This window comes from Olea europaea, chromosome 16 (assembly GCF_002742605.1).
Source record: "Olea europaea var. sylvestris chromosome 16, O_europaea_v1, whole genome shotgun sequence".
Lineage (NCBI taxonomy): Eukaryota > Viridiplantae > Streptophyta > Magnoliopsida > Lamiales > Oleaceae > Olea > Olea europaea.
In genome coordinates this window covers 2,796,943-2,816,617 of record NC_036252.1, presented here as the reverse complement: position 1 = coordinate 2,816,617, position 19,675 = coordinate 2,796,943, and the positions used below count along the sequence as shown (strand labels likewise).

General features: G+C 34.5%; 3 protein-coding genes and 2 pseudogenes across 6 annotated transcripts in view; 2 read left to right on the top strand and 3 right to left on the bottom strand.

The window, feature by feature from the left end:
- Positions 1-219: 219 nt before the first annotated feature.
- LOC111411709 lies at positions 220-1,138 on the bottom strand (annotated as a pseudogene).
- A 1,344-nt stretch (positions 1,139-2,482) lies between these two features.
- The window catches only part of LOC111411706 (ubiquitin-conjugating enzyme E2 28-like), a 21,866-nt gene continuing 4,673 nt past the window's right edge, over positions 2,483-19,675 (bottom strand). The window contains exons 3-4 of one of the 2 annotated variants that reach the window (XM_023042272.1): positions 3,834-3,938; positions 2,483-2,885 (exon numbers count right to left, since the gene is read on the bottom strand). In XM_023042272.1, coding sequence (XP_022898040.1) covers positions 2,742-2,885; positions 3,834-3,938 — 249 coding nt within the window. In that variant the 3' untranslated portion in view covers positions 2,483-2,741. The remainder of the gene's footprint in view (positions 2,886-3,833; positions 3,939-19,675) is intronic. The other variant, XM_023042271.1, reaches the window with a different exon arrangement.
- LOC111411701 (delta(8)-fatty-acid desaturase-like) lies at positions 7,786-10,008 on the top strand. 2 transcript variants are annotated; one of them, XM_023042265.1, is made up of 2 exons: positions 7,786-8,802; positions 9,008-10,008. In XM_023042265.1, exons 1-2 carry the CDS (start codon positions 8,120-8,122, stop codon positions 9,666-9,668), a joined length of 1,344 nt encoding a protein of 447 aa, XP_022898033.1. In that variant the 5' UTR covers positions 7,786-8,119; the 3' UTR covers positions 9,669-10,008. The 2 variants fall into 2 exon arrangements, with proteins under 2 accessions (XP_022898033.1, XP_022898032.1); XM_023042264.1 differs by having other exon boundaries at positions 7,787-8,831; positions 9,037-10,008.
- Positions 10,091-11,574, bottom strand: LOC111411705 (annotated as a pseudogene).
- LOC111411704 (protein ABIL1) lies at positions 14,331-19,195 on the top strand. Of its 2 annotated transcripts, XM_023042268.1 has the most exons (10): positions 14,331-14,447; positions 14,646-14,796; positions 16,015-16,097; positions 17,352-17,502; positions 17,584-17,683; positions 17,785-17,874; positions 17,985-18,069; positions 18,191-18,240; positions 18,336-18,415; positions 18,642-19,195. In XM_023042268.1, the coding sequence occupies exons 2-10, from the start codon at positions 14,704-14,706 to the stop codon at positions 18,792-18,794; spliced, it is 885 nt and encodes a 294-aa protein (XP_022898036.1). In that variant the 5' UTR covers positions 14,331-14,447; positions 14,646-14,703; the 3' UTR covers positions 18,795-19,195. The 2 variants fall into 2 exon arrangements, with proteins under 2 accessions (XP_022898036.1, XP_022898035.1); XM_023042267.1 differs by having other exon boundaries at positions 14,364-14,796.

Genomic DNA, 19,675 nt, shown 5'->3' with positions numbered 1-19,675 from the left:
CCATTCTAAAATAAGTATCTTTTAAAGAAAAGCCAGACATGATTGGAAGAAAAAAAAATATTCTTAGAATTAACTTTTGGAGGTTCAGAATGTCTGGCACTCTGGCTAAGCTTAAAAATGTACAAGTTACATAATTTTTTTTGGCTTAGCTAAACATCTTATTTATTTATTGATTTGTCCAGACCTTCTGGTAATAAAACACAGCAACCGGTGGACTAATTGTTCTTGAAATGTAGCAACAGCAACCATCTTTAATTCAGCACAAGAAAATATACACAATACACGACGTCTTGCTAAAGTATAGTCATAATACACATTTAGACATGGCCTTTAATCAAAGAAAAATAGCCAGTTTGATCATCATAGTATTTGGACCAGATCATAACACTTCCATACTTGTTAGAACCTTAAGAGTTGGAAGAACTTTTGAAACCAGAACATTAGCAGGAATGAAGCCACTCCCAGCTGCATCTGGTGCTGCTGGTAGTCCTAGGAAAATATTTGTGGCATGAATAGATGAGATCCATTGTTTCCATGCATCCCCGAAGAGTATTGACAAGGAGGGTTATTGTAAAATTGAACCCATGCATAATTGAAAAGGCCCGTTTTCAAGGCACCTCCCTTCCATGCATCTGGAAATGGGCATTGAGGAGCTGCCGTTAAGCAAACCTTCTTACCCCGAGTACTGTACTGAGAAAGGTACTTCGCAAGTTCATCCCAGTGTTGAGAGGTCCCACCTTCGATATCAAAGTCGATTCCATCCAAAACAGCTTCACCTAGAGGACGAGACGAGGATTGTCCACCCAAGAATTTGTTCCAGAGGTAAGTAGCAATTTGTCTCGTGTCCTCTGAGGAGGCGAGGTAATAGCTACCCACTCCTCCTCCAATAGAAAGCATTACTTTGATTCCTTTGACTTGACACGACCGGATATCAGAGCTCAATCTGTTGCATCCGTTACTGTAACGGATCACAATGTCCAGCTAGATTGATCATTTGTGTTTGTCCATTGCCAAATGTTGCCAGGAATGCTATGATCACAAATTGATAGTTTCCAGTGGCACAAGTTTGAGCCAATGTCCCTTCATTTCCATTCTGTCCCCAATAGATAGCAATTCCTCCAGCTTCAGAGTCGAAGAATCAAAGCTGATTTCTTAAGAGCCATATGATTTTTAGTAAGCTATATTGACCTAATGATCTTGTGTTAAACCATGCCTAAGGTACATATACCCTTTTATGGTGTTGGAGCTTATTAACTTATTAGCCATTAAAAAATTCAACAAAACACGAAAACAAAGAAAATATCTATTAATATTTAGTGGAGGTAGTCAGCCTTCTTTGTCCTGTGGTTTAGGGTACAAATCACGCAGGCCGGGGGCATGTTTGTTATGCATTGTAGGACAAGATTAGAGAATTCGGTGAATAAAAGGCACCTCTATCTTACATTGCTGTTATGTAAACTTATCTTTCTTGATAATACTGTTCTGTACAATATAGTTCACGTTATCATGATTGACAAAATTATTAAAGCTACTATTAAATTTCAACTGATGTGTTATTACTTATTATAGTATAAGGAAACAGTTATCGTATAGAATTTGAACCATGTTTGATTTTAGGCATTCTTTATTAAACGTCATTCTTGTTTTCTAATTGTGGTCTGATTCTCCTTCACCTATACAATTATATTATTTTATTTTGTATTGTATATTTCCAAGTTTCCAAATCAAAATACAGAGAACAATGATATCTAGCCTAAATAGTATTTTACTCAAATATATTTTTGTTGACAAACTTCAAGTGCCTTGGAAGGTGGTTTAACTCCAAATTTTCTTGATAATTGACCGCTGATTTTGTATATTGGGGCCTAAAAATTTCTTGAACCAGATGAATATTAATGTTCTCGAGTCAAATTATTTACTTTAATACAACATAGGTCATCGAAAGAATCACAAAGAATAGACAATGCAAAAAATCACGATAAAAATTAAAAATTCTAATTAGATAAGTCCAAATAATCCATCAAAAGTAATCTTCCTATTAGATATCCGAAACATCGAAGATAAACATAACAAGAAGCTAAATCCAATCCGATCACCATACGCGAAAGCTTAGGGATAGAAACGGTAGCTGTGTTGGCATTCGTCAACGGTTGACATGGATTGAGACATTGTTTGAGCACAAAACTTCTTATTTTAAATTATGGAGCAAAAGTAGAAGAGCCAATTCTAACTTTTTTGCCAGTTTATCTCAAATGTCGTAAGAGAACTTCAATTATTGTCCCTATCACAAGCTCGTCCCAAAGAAGACGCGCACATGCAAAAACTCTGTAAAGACATGCTTTGTTTCTCGGTTGCACAGTAATATAGTAATCAATTTTAAGTAAAAACAGGATTAACAAACATTATACGCGCGTGCACAAAGAAAACATGACTAACAAACAATATGTAAACGGCGCACACAGAGAACTACACAGTAATAATAGGCTTTGGTACTCGGTTTCACAATAATATATAAATCAATTTAAGTTAAGAGCATTGCTCAAAGTTACCCTTAAACAAGACTAACAAATAATATTAGTCTTTTCTCAAATAGTGTTTCCACGTGAACAATTCAAAGCATAATCTGTCTTCCAACAGAGAAACAATTCAAAGCTATATTATACACTTGTCCATTACAAGAAGAGATGACAGAACAGACATCATTTTCTACATAATATAAGCTGCCCTCAAGGAAAATCACACTAACCCATTGCATATTTCTGAGTCCAGCTCCTTGCAGTTTGCTCGTACTTGGCCTTGTCAGTTTTGTACATGTGGGCAATCTCTGGCACCAAGGGATCATCCGGGTTTGGATCCGTTAAAAGTGAACAGATCGAGAGCAACACCTGCGAATATATATAAGAATCTTCCTTTTAGATACTACTAGATTCAGGTTTCTTTATCAAGGATGGTTTATTCTTTTCCCTTGAGATAATCTTAGGGGTTTTATGGGGTTATAGATACTATAGTAGTTAGTATCTTTTTCTTTTATTAATTAAGAATAGTTTAGTCTTTTCCCTTGTTCAGGGTTTTTACACTTTGTATCATAGAGTTAGATTGATATATAATATATTGCACCTTGTTTAACAATTCCAACCTTGCGAAATAATAAGCAATGGTGATAATTAATAATATGCACGTGTTAAGAAGAGCAACATTTGAATTTGAAAGGATATCTTTGGACAACAGCATTAAATCGGGTCTTAGCACTTCAATCAGTGACCGAGGACTATGTTTATGCAGGGAATCATGCAGCAGCAGTTAACACATGGAATGCAACTTTGACAACTTCCAACATTTAAATAAGCCTAAAAGTTACTTAAACATTTTGTTTCCAAACTTGCCGAGATAGTATTCCCAACTTATAAGTAAAAGAAATTTTCATTTTGACACTAAAGTTGAAGTTACATTCAGCAAAGCAACTTATAACAAAATAACCAACATGATAAGTATTTATTCTAGAACTTACTCATTTACTGATAAGTTTTTTAGGTTAGTCAAATATGCACTTAAAATAGTGCAAAAAGGAAAAACAAAGGGAAATGTTTTAAAAATGAACTCTGCCTGGATTGGCAGAAATCACCAAACAACAAAACAACAAAATTTTCGGGACACAAAGGTTTACAGCTTTACGCATCCAAAAATATCAGGAACACAGCATCCCAAATTTTCGGAGAAGAACCTCATGTGGAAAAAGAAGGTGGAAACTTGAGCAGGACTCATCAAGTCTCAAATAAACAAGAAGAAACCTCATAAGGGGGAAAAAAAAAAAAGAAAAAAAAGAAGAAGATAACCTTGGAAATTGTCAAGGCAGGACTCCATTGCTCCTTTAGAATGTCGAGACATATACTACCGTTGCTGTTTATATTCGGGTGAAAAACTTTTGTCCTGAATGCGACCTGCAAAGATACAAACAAAATAATATTATGGAATATGTTTGTCCAAATTGAGGAAGTTTAATGAGTGAAATATTAATAGTTGCAATGACAAGTTGAACGGGAATATGCATAATAGAGCAGAATTTCAGATGTAAACAATGTATGCACAAAAACTTATATAGATTATCTCTAAACATAATTGAATTTGACACACCGAACCATCTATGTCATATATACGAAAGAATGAGACAAGTACAAAAATTTCAAGATTTAATTTCCACCAACAATTCTAGTGGTTATCATTAATTTAACGAGGTACAGTTCTTTTCAAGCAATATGTACACCAATACAAACTTGAAAAATGGGCAGCCATGCGTCCGTAAACTGGAGAGAGAAAGAGTGGCAATGCAGTCCGTTGGAGTGATTGATTGATTCTTTCGAAAAAAAATACATTTTTAAATAGTATTTTGATATTATTTTAATTATATATTGTTTAATAAAATAATATTATATTTGAATTTAAAATTTTCTTTAATTTTTAATCACACATTTTTCAACAATACATTATTCAAAAATGTAATTTCCCCCCAAAATTGGTTCAAACGAGGGCTAAATGCCCCTTTTGTTTTCAATAGGCATTTATGTTGACTGTTGGGGCATACAGAAAGATATTGTACTGAATTTTTGTCGAGAAGAAACTTTAGTTTATTGTTTTCAATAGGCATTAATGTTGACTGTCAAGAAGTAGATTTTAAGGAAGTTTCTGAGTTTTTTTTTTCCTCGAAAAAATAGTTTAGTGGGCTTTTTGCTTATGAAAATGGAATAATTCCACGTTTTGATTGGTGTGGAATTTTAACATGAGCATGCACAACAAGACGGTGACTGGTATGAGAACATCAATTTTAGAATTCAATTGCTCGTTTGAACTTGTTGATTTTAATACCATATTAAGTTTTGAGGTTTCATCCTAAAAGATTAACATATTAAGAGTAATATTGCATTTTTACTCATTCAGAATTTTGTTCTCAGCAAAAACTAGGGGTGGCATCAAGCAAGAATTGGGCTTAGACCAAAACCCGACAACCAAACCAAGTTTAGGTTAGGTGAAAATTCCAACCCGAACCCAAATTGACAAGATAAGTAAACCGATCGAGTCGGTTTGGATTGGCTTGGTTCGTTGGGTTCAAGGGACTTCCCTCGAAAATAAATTTTTTTTTTTTTTCAAATTTGACCCTTCAAACCGAGGTTTTAAAGTTGGTTCAACCCAACCCGAAAGACATTTACCGAGGAGGCAGAAGTCCTTTTGAAAGAAGCTATTCAGAAACAAATAGATTGGTTTCTACTTCAGGAACAAGCATAACATTAATAAATTGCTCACTTTTTTCTTAAAAAGAAAAAAGAAAAAAAAGTAATCAAATGTCTTGAATTCAAATTATGTAAAAAGTCTTTTTTGCTATCAAGATAAAAAAGAAGAATTTACTTCAATTGATATGCCCTTAAGCATGGCCACTTGGGCTCAGGAATTCCTATATAACTTAAGCGACACGGTAAAAGTTTTTTCAATTCTTTTATTAATGGATCTATATATCGGATTCCATTCACCCCACGGTTGGGAACTAATGATTGGCTCCGTCTAATATTCTTTTAAATCGATCCATGTCGGTTCAATTTAACAGTTTAGATCAGTTAGATGGATATTTAGCCTACCTCTAGCAAAAAGTTACCAATAACTTTTGTTGATTTCTATAAATTGGCCAATATGGTCTTCAAAATTTGAAAAATATAGTATATGGGGCATCGATCAATACTATTAGGTTCTCAAACTTAAAACTTTCGATGCAAGTTGGTCATCCCAAAATACAAGTTGTCTCCTTTTCTACTAATAATCCACACTTCTTGCAGGTTGCTTCTTTTTTGAGTTGTTTTCTTCATTCTCTCAATAACACTTTCAAAAATGAGAAAGAAAAAAAAATAAAAAATAAAAACCAACTGCCCAGAGCGTCGCCCATCCTTCTCAAAGCCTTCCTCATCTTCTATTCTCTTCCCGAGCCTCCCACTATAGTTACCAAAAGAATAAATTTGAAAAATGTAAGCAACTTGTCACGTGTAAATATATTAGCATATATTCGATCAAAATATCCTCTTAACATAATATTGGGAATAACGTCTAATTCGACCATCAAAGTTTAGTACGTTAAAATCAAATATATTTTAAATATGTGTCATCATTGTCTATATATTCCAGGCATCAACCCTTATTTTAGTTTGATACTGCTCTGTCTTCCTTAATATAATTAACATATTGAATTGAAAAATATCAGAATCTTTGAAAATGTGAAAAAGGAGTCTCTAAAGATTACTTTTGAGTACAGGATTAAAATATTACAGCAATTAAGGTTGCAAAATAATTGAAGGGAAAAAGCATCTGTACAAAAAAAAAAAAAACTATCACAGAAGTTGTGCAGATTCTCACGTAAATTGTGAGACCCATGTAAATTAAATATTGCCAAAAAACTGAGACCCACCTATTTGTGTGTATTCTGTATGGATTCTGTGAAAATCCTTTCTGTACACCTAGTGCAGTCCATAATTGAAATCCTTAACATCACATATCTTGAACATACTAAAGAAACAACCAAAAGAATTATAGGGATGTACTTAACTAACTTTTTAATGAATTTTAAAAGATTATAGATAATGAATCAGATTTCTTTAGAATTCATAAGAATCTTATTTTAAAAAAGTTTGTCATGTAAATTTTTAAGTTTGAAATGTATCCAAATTTTGAAATTTCTTTATTAATAAGATTCTTTTAAATCCACATGTTATTGAGGATATCTAAGTTTTTAAAGATTTTATTGAAGTTCATTAAAATTTCAATTCGGAACACTTAGATTTTAATGAAGATTTAGAGGCTGTTTGGGAGTGATTTTGAGAATTGATTTTTTGATCGTTAGAAGAAAAGTGGGGTCCATCCGTGAGAGAAGAAGTCAAATATGATGGCTGAAATAGTGAAATAACGGTCAAAAAATCAATTTTTTGGATGAAAAATGGGGCCCAAACAGGCCCTAATATAATCCATTAAAAATCTTAAGCCCCCGTTTGAGCTCCATTATTTCTCATTACATTAAATTAAAATTTTCTCTATCCTACTTTTAACCACACAATCTTAATAAAATAATATTACACGTAAATCAAATAATTTTCAACCACTCATTTTTTTAAAAAAAATACTATTCATCCCATTATAAATACTAACACCCAAATTTGGAACTTTTAAAATCCATTTCAACCGATGACACCCTGTTAGAAACCTTAAATTTGTTCTTTTAACTCTGTTTCATTGATGCCATTAAATTTATCCTCAAAAGCAAAATCAAACTATTTATTATGTTAGCATTTTTTTTTAATCAAACATTATTTATAAGGTACCTTTTGAACTAATAATTTTTTTTCCCCTATAATGTTAAGTTTTTAAATTAAATTAGTGTAAAAGTTACTTAAAATTAAAAATAGAGTTTGCTTCTTTTGATATATAGCCAAACACATTCTCCCATAAAAATACTTTACACAAATTTATTTAAAAAAAAAAAATGATACTAAAATATGGGCTAATTGATATAAAGACTCGATGATGTAATGAATAAGATGTAAAAATAGACCCATTTAGGGGGAAAAAAAATATATCATCATGATTAAAAAATTAGAAGTTTGATAAGTTTGACTTTGTTGACTGCTAACCCTATTTGGTTAAGACCTTTAATTAATGACTTAGTTCCATTTATGGTTAATATATATCCAACGTAATGTGAAGAGAGTCTAACCGGACAAATAATTAATTAATTAATATATCGTAGGTTTGGAAGCACGACAACACCAACCACGCGAAATATGCTGAGGACACCGTTTTCACAAACAATGCAACTATCTATAAAATAGAGAATAACCCAACAAGAAAAGAGAAAATTTCGTCTCTCCAAATCAAAGAGAAAGGGAAAAGATAGAGAATGGCATAATCAAAACAACCTCTTGAGGGGCTGTTTTGATTTAAACAAAACCCATTTCCATTTTATTGGCATTTGGGGGTTGGATTTGATTTTGGATTTTGAATCTGGGAAATTTTTTGGGCACACAAATCTGTTGTTTTTTTCTTTTGTTCTTGAATTTCCTTGATTTGATTTGATTGGATTCGTTTTTCTTCAATGGGTGATAGCAAGAAGTATATTTCATCTGATGAACTGAAGAAACATAACAAATCTGAAGATTTGTGGATTTCGATTCAGGGGAAGGTTTACAACGTGACAGATTGGGCTAAGGAACACCCAGGTGGGGATGTCCCACTCCTGAATTTGGCTGGCCAAGATGTGACTGATGCATTCGTTGCTTTTCATCCAGGTACTGCCTGGCAATATCTTGATAGATTCTTTACTGGGTATTATCTGGGTGATTTCAAGGTTTCTGAGGTTTCTAGGGATTTTAGAAAGCTTCATTCTGAGTTTTCGAAAGCAGGGATGTTTGAAAAAAAAGGCCATGGAGTTATTTATTCCCTGTGTTTTGTTGCGTTGTTACTTTTCACCTGTGTTTATGGGGTATTGTGTTGCGATGGTTTCTGGATCCATATGTTTTCTGGAGGATTGCTGGGGCTTCTATGGATGCAAGTCGCTTATTTGGGTCATGATTCGGGTCATTATCAGATTATGACGACCCGTGGATTCAATAAATTTGCCCAAATTCTCACCGGCAATTGCTTGACTGGAATAAGTATTGCTTGGTGGAAATGGACTCATAATGCTCACCATATTTCTTGCAATAGCCTTGACTATGATCCCGATCTTCAACACTTGCCAATGTTGGCAGTCTCTTCAAAGTTGTTTCACTCGTTGACATCCCAGTTTTATGGTAGAAAACTGACATTTGATTCGGTGTCAAGATCAAATTCTCACCGGCAATTGCTTGACTGGAATAAGTATTGCTTGGTGGAAATGGACTCATAATGCTCACCATATTTCTTGCAATAGCCTTGACTATGATCCCGATCTTCAACACCTGCCGATGTTGGCAGTCTCTTCAAAGTTGTTTCACTCGTTGACATCCCAGTTTTATGGTAGAAAACTGACATTTGATTCGGTGTCAAGATTTTTTGTGAGTTACCAGCATATTACTTACTATCCAGTAATGTGTGTTGCAAGGGTCAATCTTTATCTGCAGACGATCCTCTTGTTGTTCTCGAAGAGAAAAGTTCCCGACAGGGCATTTAACATATTCGGGATCTTTGTTTTTTGGAGTTGGTTTCCTCTTCTTGTTTCGTGCTTGCCAAATTGGAATGAGAGGGTATTGTTTGTTCTGACAAGCTTTTGTGTATGCTCAGTTCAACATATCCAATTCACTCTGAACCATTTCGCAGCAAATGTTTATGTAGGAGCGCCCAAGGGGAATGATTGGTTCGAGAAACAAACAAGTGGAACAATCGACATCGCGTGCTCATCTTGGATGGATTGGTTTTTCGGTGGATTACAATTCCAGCTAGAACATCATTTGTTCCCGAGGCTGCCAAGGTGCCACTTGAGAAATATTTCTCCTGTGGTTCGGGAACTATGCAAGAAACACAACTTGCCTTATCGGAGTTTGTCCTTCTTTGAGGCCAATGTTTGGACCCTAAGGACACTCAGGGCCGCTGCCTTGGAGGCTCGGGATTTCTCCAATCCTATTCCAAAAAATTTGCTCTGGGAAGCTGTCAACACTCATGGATGAGGATTCCATGGTAACGTCTGAAAGTTTTTTATGATTCGTTTGATTCTGTTCAAAGCTTCTCAAGGTGTAATAATCCTACTAGTTGTTGAATATGGTAGACAGATTGCACTGATGAGAAGCTTTCTTTTGATAATTTTAAGAATAATTTTTCCTGTTGATTCTGAAATAGTACTAATATCATTCTGTTTATATACTACTGTTTCTTTAGTTACACTACCATATAGAGATTTTTGTATATGGAGCTTTGTACTTCGCGAATACGCTGATCTCAGGCCAATTGTATTTACTGCACCAGTAAATAACTTGACCAATTTATATGGAATGAATGCATTTATATGTTGCTAATGGCTTCATGCTTTGGAAAGGATCGTGGGTGCAAAAGTGTAATAAGTAGATTGCTTTTGGGTAGATATGAAAAGTCAGTCGAGCTAATCTCTTATCTGTAGGTTGGTGGTGGAAGGAATAACCTAGTGTAACAATAACATGTTTGACTAAGCTTAGAAAAGAAGCACACTTTCTTAAGAAGTAAGGAAACCAACTCTAATAAAAGTAACATCATATAAACCTCTTGTACTAAAGTAAATATCTTTTAAAGAAAAGCCAAACGTGTTTGGAAGGAAAAATTTCTTAAGACTTAAGTTTTATGATTTGAACATGTTTGACTAGCCAAACATGCTCTTATAGTCTACAATTGACAGCCTAATTGTTCTTGAAATGTAGCCATGACAACCATCTTTTAAGTACCAGAAAACGTAAACATGGATACAGAAAGTCTTGCTAGATTATAGTTTTTCACTTCATTAATCATTACACACGTTTCATACATGGGCTGTAATGGAAGAACTGTAGCCAGTTTGATTATCATAGTATTTGGACCAAAGCATTACACCTTCATACTTGTTAGAACCTTTTAAGAGTGGGAAGAAATTTTGAAATCAGAACATTTGCAGGAATAAAGCCACTCCCAGCTGCATCTGGTGCTACTGGTAGTCCTAGGAAATTCATTTTAGCAGGAAAAGATGAAATCCATTGTTTCCATGCATTTTTGAGATTTGCAGCTTTTCTAGAAGAGTATTGACAAGGCGAGTTATTGTAAAATTGAACGCAAAAGTAGTCGAAAAGGCCTGCTTTTAAGGCACCTCCTCCCATGCATCTGGGTATGGGCATTGAGGAGCTGCTGTTAAATAAACCTTCTTTCCTCATGCGCTGTATTGGGAAAGGTACCTTGTGAGTTCATCCCAGTGCTGAGCAGTTCCACCTTAGTTGTTCAAGAGGTAAATAGCAACTTGTCTCGTGTCCCCTGAGGAGGCGAGGTAATATCCATCCGCCCCTCCCGTAGAAAGCATTACTTTGATTCCTTTGGCTTGACACGACCAGATACAGGGCTCAATCTGGTGCATCCATTACTGTCTGGATCACAGCGCCCAGCTAGATTGATTATTGGTGTCTGTTCATTGCCAAATTTAGCTAGGAATGCTAAGATCCCAAATTGATGGTTTCCAGTGCCATTTATAACCCAATGTCCTCTCATTTCCATTCTTTCCCCAATAGATAGCAATTTCTCCAGCTTCAGAACTCACCACTAGCATTAATATTACTAGTGGAAGAATTACAGCTGATTTCTTAGGAGCCATATGATAATTTAGTAAGCTATATTGATCTTGTGCTGAGCCATGCCTAAGGTGCATACCATTTTATAGGGTTGGGGCTAATTAAATTAGGATTTTGCTAAGTGTACATAATAAATATACGTAAACGATGACATAATGTGATGTGGAAGGAAAAGATTGGTTGAAAAAGTTGATTGTGTTTTAAACAGACAAATGATAGAGTGCCACGTAGTATTATGAATATCTCTATGGTATATGTTTATATACCTGTAGCACTTCTCATTAAATTATCTATGAACCCATAAAAAAACTTCAACAAAAGAAACAAAACTAATATATCTACAAGATTTTACCTTATTTTTTCTTAATTATGTGTACTTTTCACATTACACGAACTTCTAAACTATAATAGCTACTATTTGGGGGCTATGCCATATATATGTGGCTGAGCAATCCATCAAGACCATTTCATTATATCAACAGTTTCAAAAGCTATTTGAACTATGATCATAGTGTGAACTCAATTGGACAAGTCAATCCCCATCATCTACTGGTTTATGGGACAAATCTTGTCATCTTAGAACCCCAGAATCCAAAGGCGTCTCTATTTTACCACTATTTTGGGCTGATGTCAAACATGCATGCTGAAACGCCACTTAAATATCTGAGTTATGCTTCTCGAACAGGGTCACAGACACTGAGTCAATAGGGGCGCCACATTGCCCCCTGGATGCGTAGGCTCTCTCCATGTAGCAGAGCTCTACAAATTTTCATTTTTACAGCTTCTCTTAGACCGTCTAAAGTAGCATTTGTTTAGCACATTATATTTTCTCAAAATCATTTTCAATCACACTCCTACTAAAATAATTTTGTTCGCAAAATCATAATTTTTCTTATATTTTAACTACACATTATTCAAAAATAATCATTTTTCACCAAATATTTTTCCCAAACAAAAACTCTCAATTAGAAATCTGAAACATTGAAGATAACCATAACACAAACTTGATCATGAGAAAGGATCTCTTCAGATGTACAAAGCGTTTGATGTATATAATCACAAATTTTCCAAAATAAAAATAAAAAATTCACTCCAAATAATCACAAATAATAGATCACTCATCACTATATGTGAAAGCTTGTTTAGGCCCTTGACCACTGGTTGAATGAATCGAGACAGGATGGTTGAGCACAAACTTTTTGTTCTACATCTAGGTTATGCATGATCTTCTTGAATTCCATTATGTAAAACTAACTTATAATTGAAACCAAAAAAGCTAGATGTCATGTATTTGGCAAAAAGAATGTCCAAATAGTAGAAGACAATGTTCTCAAGCCATTAATATCTCATATATTTAGGGTTCATTTGATAGGGTTTTTGACAAGTCAAAAATTGTTCTTGAGACTAAGAAGATGCTTATGAACATATTCGAAGAATTTTCTGAAAGTAATTTATCTGATTAGGAGTGCTTTTAAAGAAAATTAGACTAAAGCAGATTGCTTTCTTGGGAGTTTTTCTATAAGAAACAGTATCAAATGGATTCATTTGACATGACTTTTACTTCTAGAAGAAAAACTTTATGAGAAAGCGATCTTAATTTTTGTTTAGAAACTAATTCCTAGAAGATCTTTCATAAAATTAGAAACTAAAAGTTCTTCTAATTAGAAGAAGTATTTTCATAAAAAATATCAAACGAGTTCAAAAGCAGTTTTTAGATTTCAAAAGCCATATTAGACGGACATAATTTCGAGTGCTTAAAGTGGATCACACATTTCAATTTTTGTATATTGTATAATACAATACGATCTAACATTATATAACACATGCTCTAAGCACATTACGGAATGAAAAAGGTACACATCACTCCGAACTTGAAACTTTGTTGGTGCATTTAAAGCAATGTTGTGAATCCGGTGCTCATAAATCTTCCCATTTTTATAGAGTTTGTGCTATGAAGTACCATCAAATCGACCTTGCTCTCCAACGGTACTTGTGGGATGCTACGATCGGTCCAAATAACCATTGTCATACTCTCCCAAGGCTTCTAAACACTAGCAATGCTTGTTATTAAAAAAATGTTCAAAATTTCGTTGAACTTGCAACTAATGCTCGAACTCTTCTTATTCTGAAAGGTGTGTGAAATTGTTACAAGTGATTATTGTTCATAAACGGAAGAGTAAGAGAGATAACACTGAATGTATATCGATTCAAATCTTTCAATTCGAGACTATACTTAGCCTGTAATATATTTTTTTAGAATTTAGCCCCCATTTGAGCCACATTATTGTAAAAATGAGAATAAAAAATATAGTCGTTATGAACCCCACACAAGAGATAAAAAATCAAATATGATGGTTTGATATGATGGATAACGACCATATTTTTCATTTTAATGAGAAAATAATGAGGATCAAACAAGACCTTAATGGAGCAATGATAGCAACATCAGCAATCTTGATAAAATAAATGAATTTGAGATTTAGACACACCATGGTGAATATATAATTGGCCACGATTTTTTTCTTTAGACTTTAAACTCACAAAACTGTTAATTTACACCATCCCAACCACAGGTGGACCCAAAAATTATGGTTCAGTGGGGACGAGGTAGAAAATGGACTAAAATAAATTGTAAAAGAAATCAAAAAATCTGAAAATTTAAATTAAGAAACGTTCAATTGAAGGTTTTTGGAAATTTAGTGAGGACAACCGACTTAATGGGTCCGCCCTGCACCCAACAGATAGAGATAAGATGTGTTAACTAATTGAAGTTGAAGATAAAAAAATGTTAAAAAAAAGTTAAGAGGTATAAATGCTACAATAAAAAATTATTTAGAAGATTTCATTGCGATAGCACTAAAAAAATAGTAATGATATTTAGCAACATTAATGATAAGCACTAGTATAACTAACAATTAAATGACATTAATAATAAATTAATTTAAATACAAGGTCACGTTTAATTGAATTTATTTTCACAATTTGTGCTACATATATTATGAAATACAAAATTCGTAAAAAGACGAAAACACCCCTCCAAAGCAAATGCAAGCTAAACGGCAGTTGCCCCGAATGGTCCGAAATGTACGAATTCCCAAAAGCATAGAAATCTCTCTTTGTAGCAGGTCTGCTACAGTTCAACCACCTTGATTTCCTGCTGCGCACAAAGTACGACGTCGCTTTCAAGCCCCACTTCTCCGCCCTTTTTAACTTCCAACCCGCTTCCCGGGGTTGCTTCTTCTACACACAGAAGACCCCTACCTTGTTTTAAACTCCAAATCTAACAAATTATTCCGTTGCTAATTCAATATATAAAATTCTACTAATAATGCAATCCTGGATTTCTCTTTGTGAAATGTGTTTCAGTTATTGATTGTAAGGCTTGGGCTTCCGAAAGTGTAACTGCAACTTTGTTCCGTGGAGAATGGAGGTGGAGCAATTGAGGCCGGAGAATCCGGCTATGACGTTTGATGAGATGTCAATGGAGAGAAGCAAGAATTTCGTGAAAGCTTTGCAGGTAAATTCGCTTAGGCTTTTCTTTGATGGTAATTTCTAGGATCAGATCTTGGAGACTTTGTATGTACAGACGCTTTTGCTTGTTTTGATGCGCGGTTGACCACATTTTTGGAAATTTCTTATTCGATTTCTGGTATGAAGACTTGATCCAATGCGATTTTAATTTGTATTTCATGAGATTTGACAATCTAATATCTCTCGTGAGTATGTGTTAGCTTATGCGAATTGTCTTAAGTGTACAATCAACTCGCCTTATAGCATGCTTGCAATTTAATTGAAGTTGTGTGTACTGCTCTTGATTTGTTCCCGAAGCTAGATTATTAGTTATAGTTCATTTTCGGAAAGTAGGTATTACAATGTGCATATTCCTCAACTAAAAACATAAGAGCAGTGGTGCATCGGAAATTTGAGTTTCAGTGTTAGGAACTGTCAACTAGAAAAAATGAAATAGGAGAAAAAAAAAAGTAACTGAATGATATTTATGGAGAAGAGTCCTTATTTTTCTCCATTTTCTTTTTAATTTTAGTTGGGTTAAAGAGGGAAATTGGAGGATGGTAATCGTTTTTCTTTCTGTCTGGTGGTCATCTTTATCCTTCTGCAGAATTAAGATTAGACATTTTTATTTATCAAATAGAACTTCAGGCAATTCTAGCAAGCATGTTACCTCTTTTATTGACCATTTGCAAAGGACTAGGTGTTAACTAACTCATTGTGATAATCGAGGCAATTTTTCCTCCTTTAAGCAAAGAGTTGAGGTGTAGCTTTCATTTCTTACTCTTATGATATTTATATTTATATTACCAGCAACTGAAATGAGTTCTCAATTCTAAGGAATATTGCTTTTCAGACAAGGCAAGCTTTACATACTTCCCGGCCAAATGTCATGAAGGATTAGTTAGACACAGCTACTCGACATCTGAGTTAACATCTGTTTACAGCTTCATTCATGGAGAAAGCAATGAACCCTTTGTATGAAGTTAAGAGAATGTCCATACAATTTATATCTGTCTATTGCATCAGACAGACACCTCTTGGGCTATATTGCATAATTAATTGCTTTGTTGAATTTCTCAATTTTTTTTTTTTTTTTTTTTTTTTTTTGGGGTCAAGTGTGGTTGTATGTTGGTTGACATGCTAGCAATTTGTTTCCGGCACAACTGTTTTGCTGATTTCGGTGAAAATGTAGATTCATTTTAATCATCAGATAATTCTGTTTCAGGAACTGAAGAACCTCAGGCCTCAACTTTATTCTGCTGCAGAGTACTGTGAAAAGTCATACCTTCAGAATGAGCAAAAGCAAATGTAAGGCAGTACCATTAATTAATAAAATACTTTTTGCTTATTTTTAATCTAAAGATCTTTTGCATAATATCTTTTACTTTGCATTAATATATGTAAAAGTTCTGTATGAGGATGGAAATTTATGCAAGACAAACACGGCTATGAGATCTGCAGCAAAAGCGGCTAAGAGTCCTGCATTTAAGTCTTATATTTGCTTTTGCTTGTTTTGTTCCTAGTTTGACTTTGCACCAAATTTTAGCAATTGGAAATAATTAATCGTCAGTTGATGGAAATGATATTTGAATGATTGTAAAAACACACACACAGAGACAGTATGTCTAAATGTCCGCTTGGTTGGAGTGGAATAGATAAATTAAGGAGGTTTTTATGGGTATAATATTATGATATTGAGAGTGCTGTTGACAATTTGGAAGGCAACACTGATGTTTTCCTCCTCGTAAGTGTTGTCACTTGTCACTTGCCTGGCAGCAAGCAGGTGGCCAGTGCCCTGGAAAATAAATTCAACAATAACAAACCTACAGTTGGGCACATTAATCATTTTTTATTGACTCAGTTTGATGCGTCACTATATCTACCGAAGATCTAATGAGATTAAGACTTCTGCAACCACAGAACATATTAGTCTAGGTCTACCTCTTCATCTTCTAATATCTTGTACTAGGTTCACATTGTTGCATGGAAACTGGAATTTTTATGTCTATGCAAGACATGGACAAAACCACCTACCTCGTGTTTCTTTCAAACTTGTTGAGATAAGTTTCTTTATCTTGTCCTTGGAAAATAGACCTGAAAAATCAACAGGATATCATCCAAAAGTATGTCTGGCTTCCAATATTTTTGCATTCAATTTTATTAATCATACTCATTCTTGACATTCTTATGGAATCACTTTCTACCAGTTCACATTTTCAAAGAATTACGTAGTAAATTGTCACAAGCTTCACTTCGTTCTATTTCCTTCTTGTGATAACTATGCTTGGAATATTAATCTCTCTGTTAATTATTTAATGGATGAGCAAGAGCATGTTGTATGAATCTGCCAGAGTTAGATTCATTTCCATTTTTCTCTTGCCTTTTTTCTTTCGGTGGAGCTGGAGTTCATGAGTATGATGTTATGTACTGTGATATTATAACTTTTATGTTAATTTTCGTGATGTTTTCATTGTCCTCCACTAAATCGTTTGTTTTCTTAGTCTCTTATTTTCTCTAGCTGTGGAAGTTTAGTTTTACTCAATGCATTAATTTACCTACTAGGGTGCTGGATAACCTAAAGAACTATGCTGTAAGAGCTCTGGTCAATGCTGTTGACCACCTTGGCACCGTTGCTTACAAACTGACTGACCTTTTGGACCAGCAGACCTTGGATATTTCAAACATGGATTTAAAGATTACATCTATAAATCAGGTAGCTTTCACTTTTCAGTTAGAGAAGATGTTTCAGGGAATCAACTCACCATGGAGGCTGAAATTTAATTTTTGATGTCAGCAACTTTTAACATGCCAAAGTTATGCTGGAAAAGAAGGTCTTAGGCAGCAGCAGTTGTTAGCGATCATCCCAAGGCATCACAAGCATTATATCTTGCCAAGTAAGACTAGCCATTAGTGGATAAGTTTAAAAACTTGTTGCCAAAGATCAATAATCTTTCATTCCCTTGTTCATTTTTCCCCTGGTTGACTACCAAGCTAGATTCTGTCAACAAGAAGGTACACTTTAGCCCACAATTACAGACAGATGCTAGTCAACGTATCCGGCCAAGGCCTTATAGCTATCCTTCAGGTAATTTATCTTTTCAGCTCTGTATTGATGATTGTAATGGTGTACGAATTGCTTGTTTGCTGAGATTTAAAGTGTGGATCTTTGTAACTTGGTAATGCACTTTCATTCAGGTTCTTCCGCAGCAAAAACTCTTTCCTGGCATTTAGCATCAGAAACCAAGTCTACCTTGAAACCATCTCCCCATAGGATGTTGAGGTTGGTCTTTGAACTCCATTTCCTAGTTGTTAATACACGAAACTATGCCTATTGCTGCATTAAGGAGGGTTGCCATTAAATCTTTTAAAAAGCATGAAGAGTTTTTCCTTGTCTTTTGCAGCAATGCAGACCCAAAAATTTCTAGAAAAACATGTGGTGCATTTAACTTGGGTAAGCAACAGAGTACACTTGATCTTATTTTCTTGATGATGCATGCTCCATAAATAGAGGTGTTTACTTCTATTCCCTTCACTTTTGCCAAGCAGATGCTGACGAGAGTACCAAGATGAAGTCCACTCCAGCTTCTGATGCAGCTACTTCTATTCCAACGCTAGTCACACGGCGGGTAATGTCAAAATTTTCCAGCAGTTGCGCGCATCATATTTTTTCCAGTTATTGAGTGAGGATGGGCTGTTGAATTGTTGGCATTTTCTATTTTCAGTTTTATTCCGGGAGGAGGGATGCTCTTTAGTTTGTTCGGATTTTCATTTCTAGTGAAATATTTTCGGAGGCCGTCGTGTATCATGGGAGTGTGAGAGTAATAACTTACTAGGAAGTTGTTTCTTTTGCAGGAATTTCTGGAGGGCTCGAAACCTATGACTCCATTTAGGTCATTTGATCATCCAACGCAAAGAGAGATCGTCCGTGCCCCTGTTCGTAGTAAAAGTGTGCTGTCGAACTTCTTTGTCAAGCAGAAGACGTCAAAGCTGAAGAGCAATGCATGAATCCTTGGATCGACCGTCAAATAAATTCCAATCTGGCAAATTTTTCTTCGTGGAACGGCAGTCTTCTATAATCATCAGCCTTCTACATTTGGAAGGCATCATCAATATTCATCTCATACTCGTCGACTATAGACTTATTCCTTGATTCCTTCTGTTCTCTGGATTAATAACTAGCTGGGAATGTGTATTAGTCAGCTAGGAAGTGGTATATGCTTTTCAAACAAATTGCTGGAATTCTGATTGTATAATTGCCTTGTGCAAAACCATTGTGACGTGTTTGGTATGCAATACCACTCAGGTTTGAACATGATGATGGACAAGACTTTAGTTTCTTTGGTTTTTGTTTCATTTCGTGTATTCGACCATACTAAATATTTTATTAGTGTTCACAATTTCAAACCTATGAGTGTTTTTTCCTTGTGCTTTGAACATTGCACGACACGAAGCTTGTAGCTCTTGTAAATGTCTAGCATCATGAATTCTTTTATTTGCTCGAGACACTGTATAGTATAAATATTAAGGAAGAAACAAGTTGATATATTGTTCATTATACTTTTTATCTTTTTATCCGATACTCCATGCCAAATATGCACTCAATGTATATTATATGGGTGCTATTGGTTGTTAAAACACTTATGACTTTAGGTCTTTTATTAGTTAGCCCGAGTTAATTTAACCATCATAATATTATGTTACATTAGTTATTCGCGTTACTCCTTTCGAAATTGCTATTCAATGATTTTATAAAATCTTTTGAGCGATCAAATTTGATGATAATTGGATTGAACTTGGTTTGGTTTTAATCCATCGTTTGATGATAAATTTAAATTTTACATTTTTTTTAAACCAAAATTCATGTTTTAAATCATAATTTAGTAATT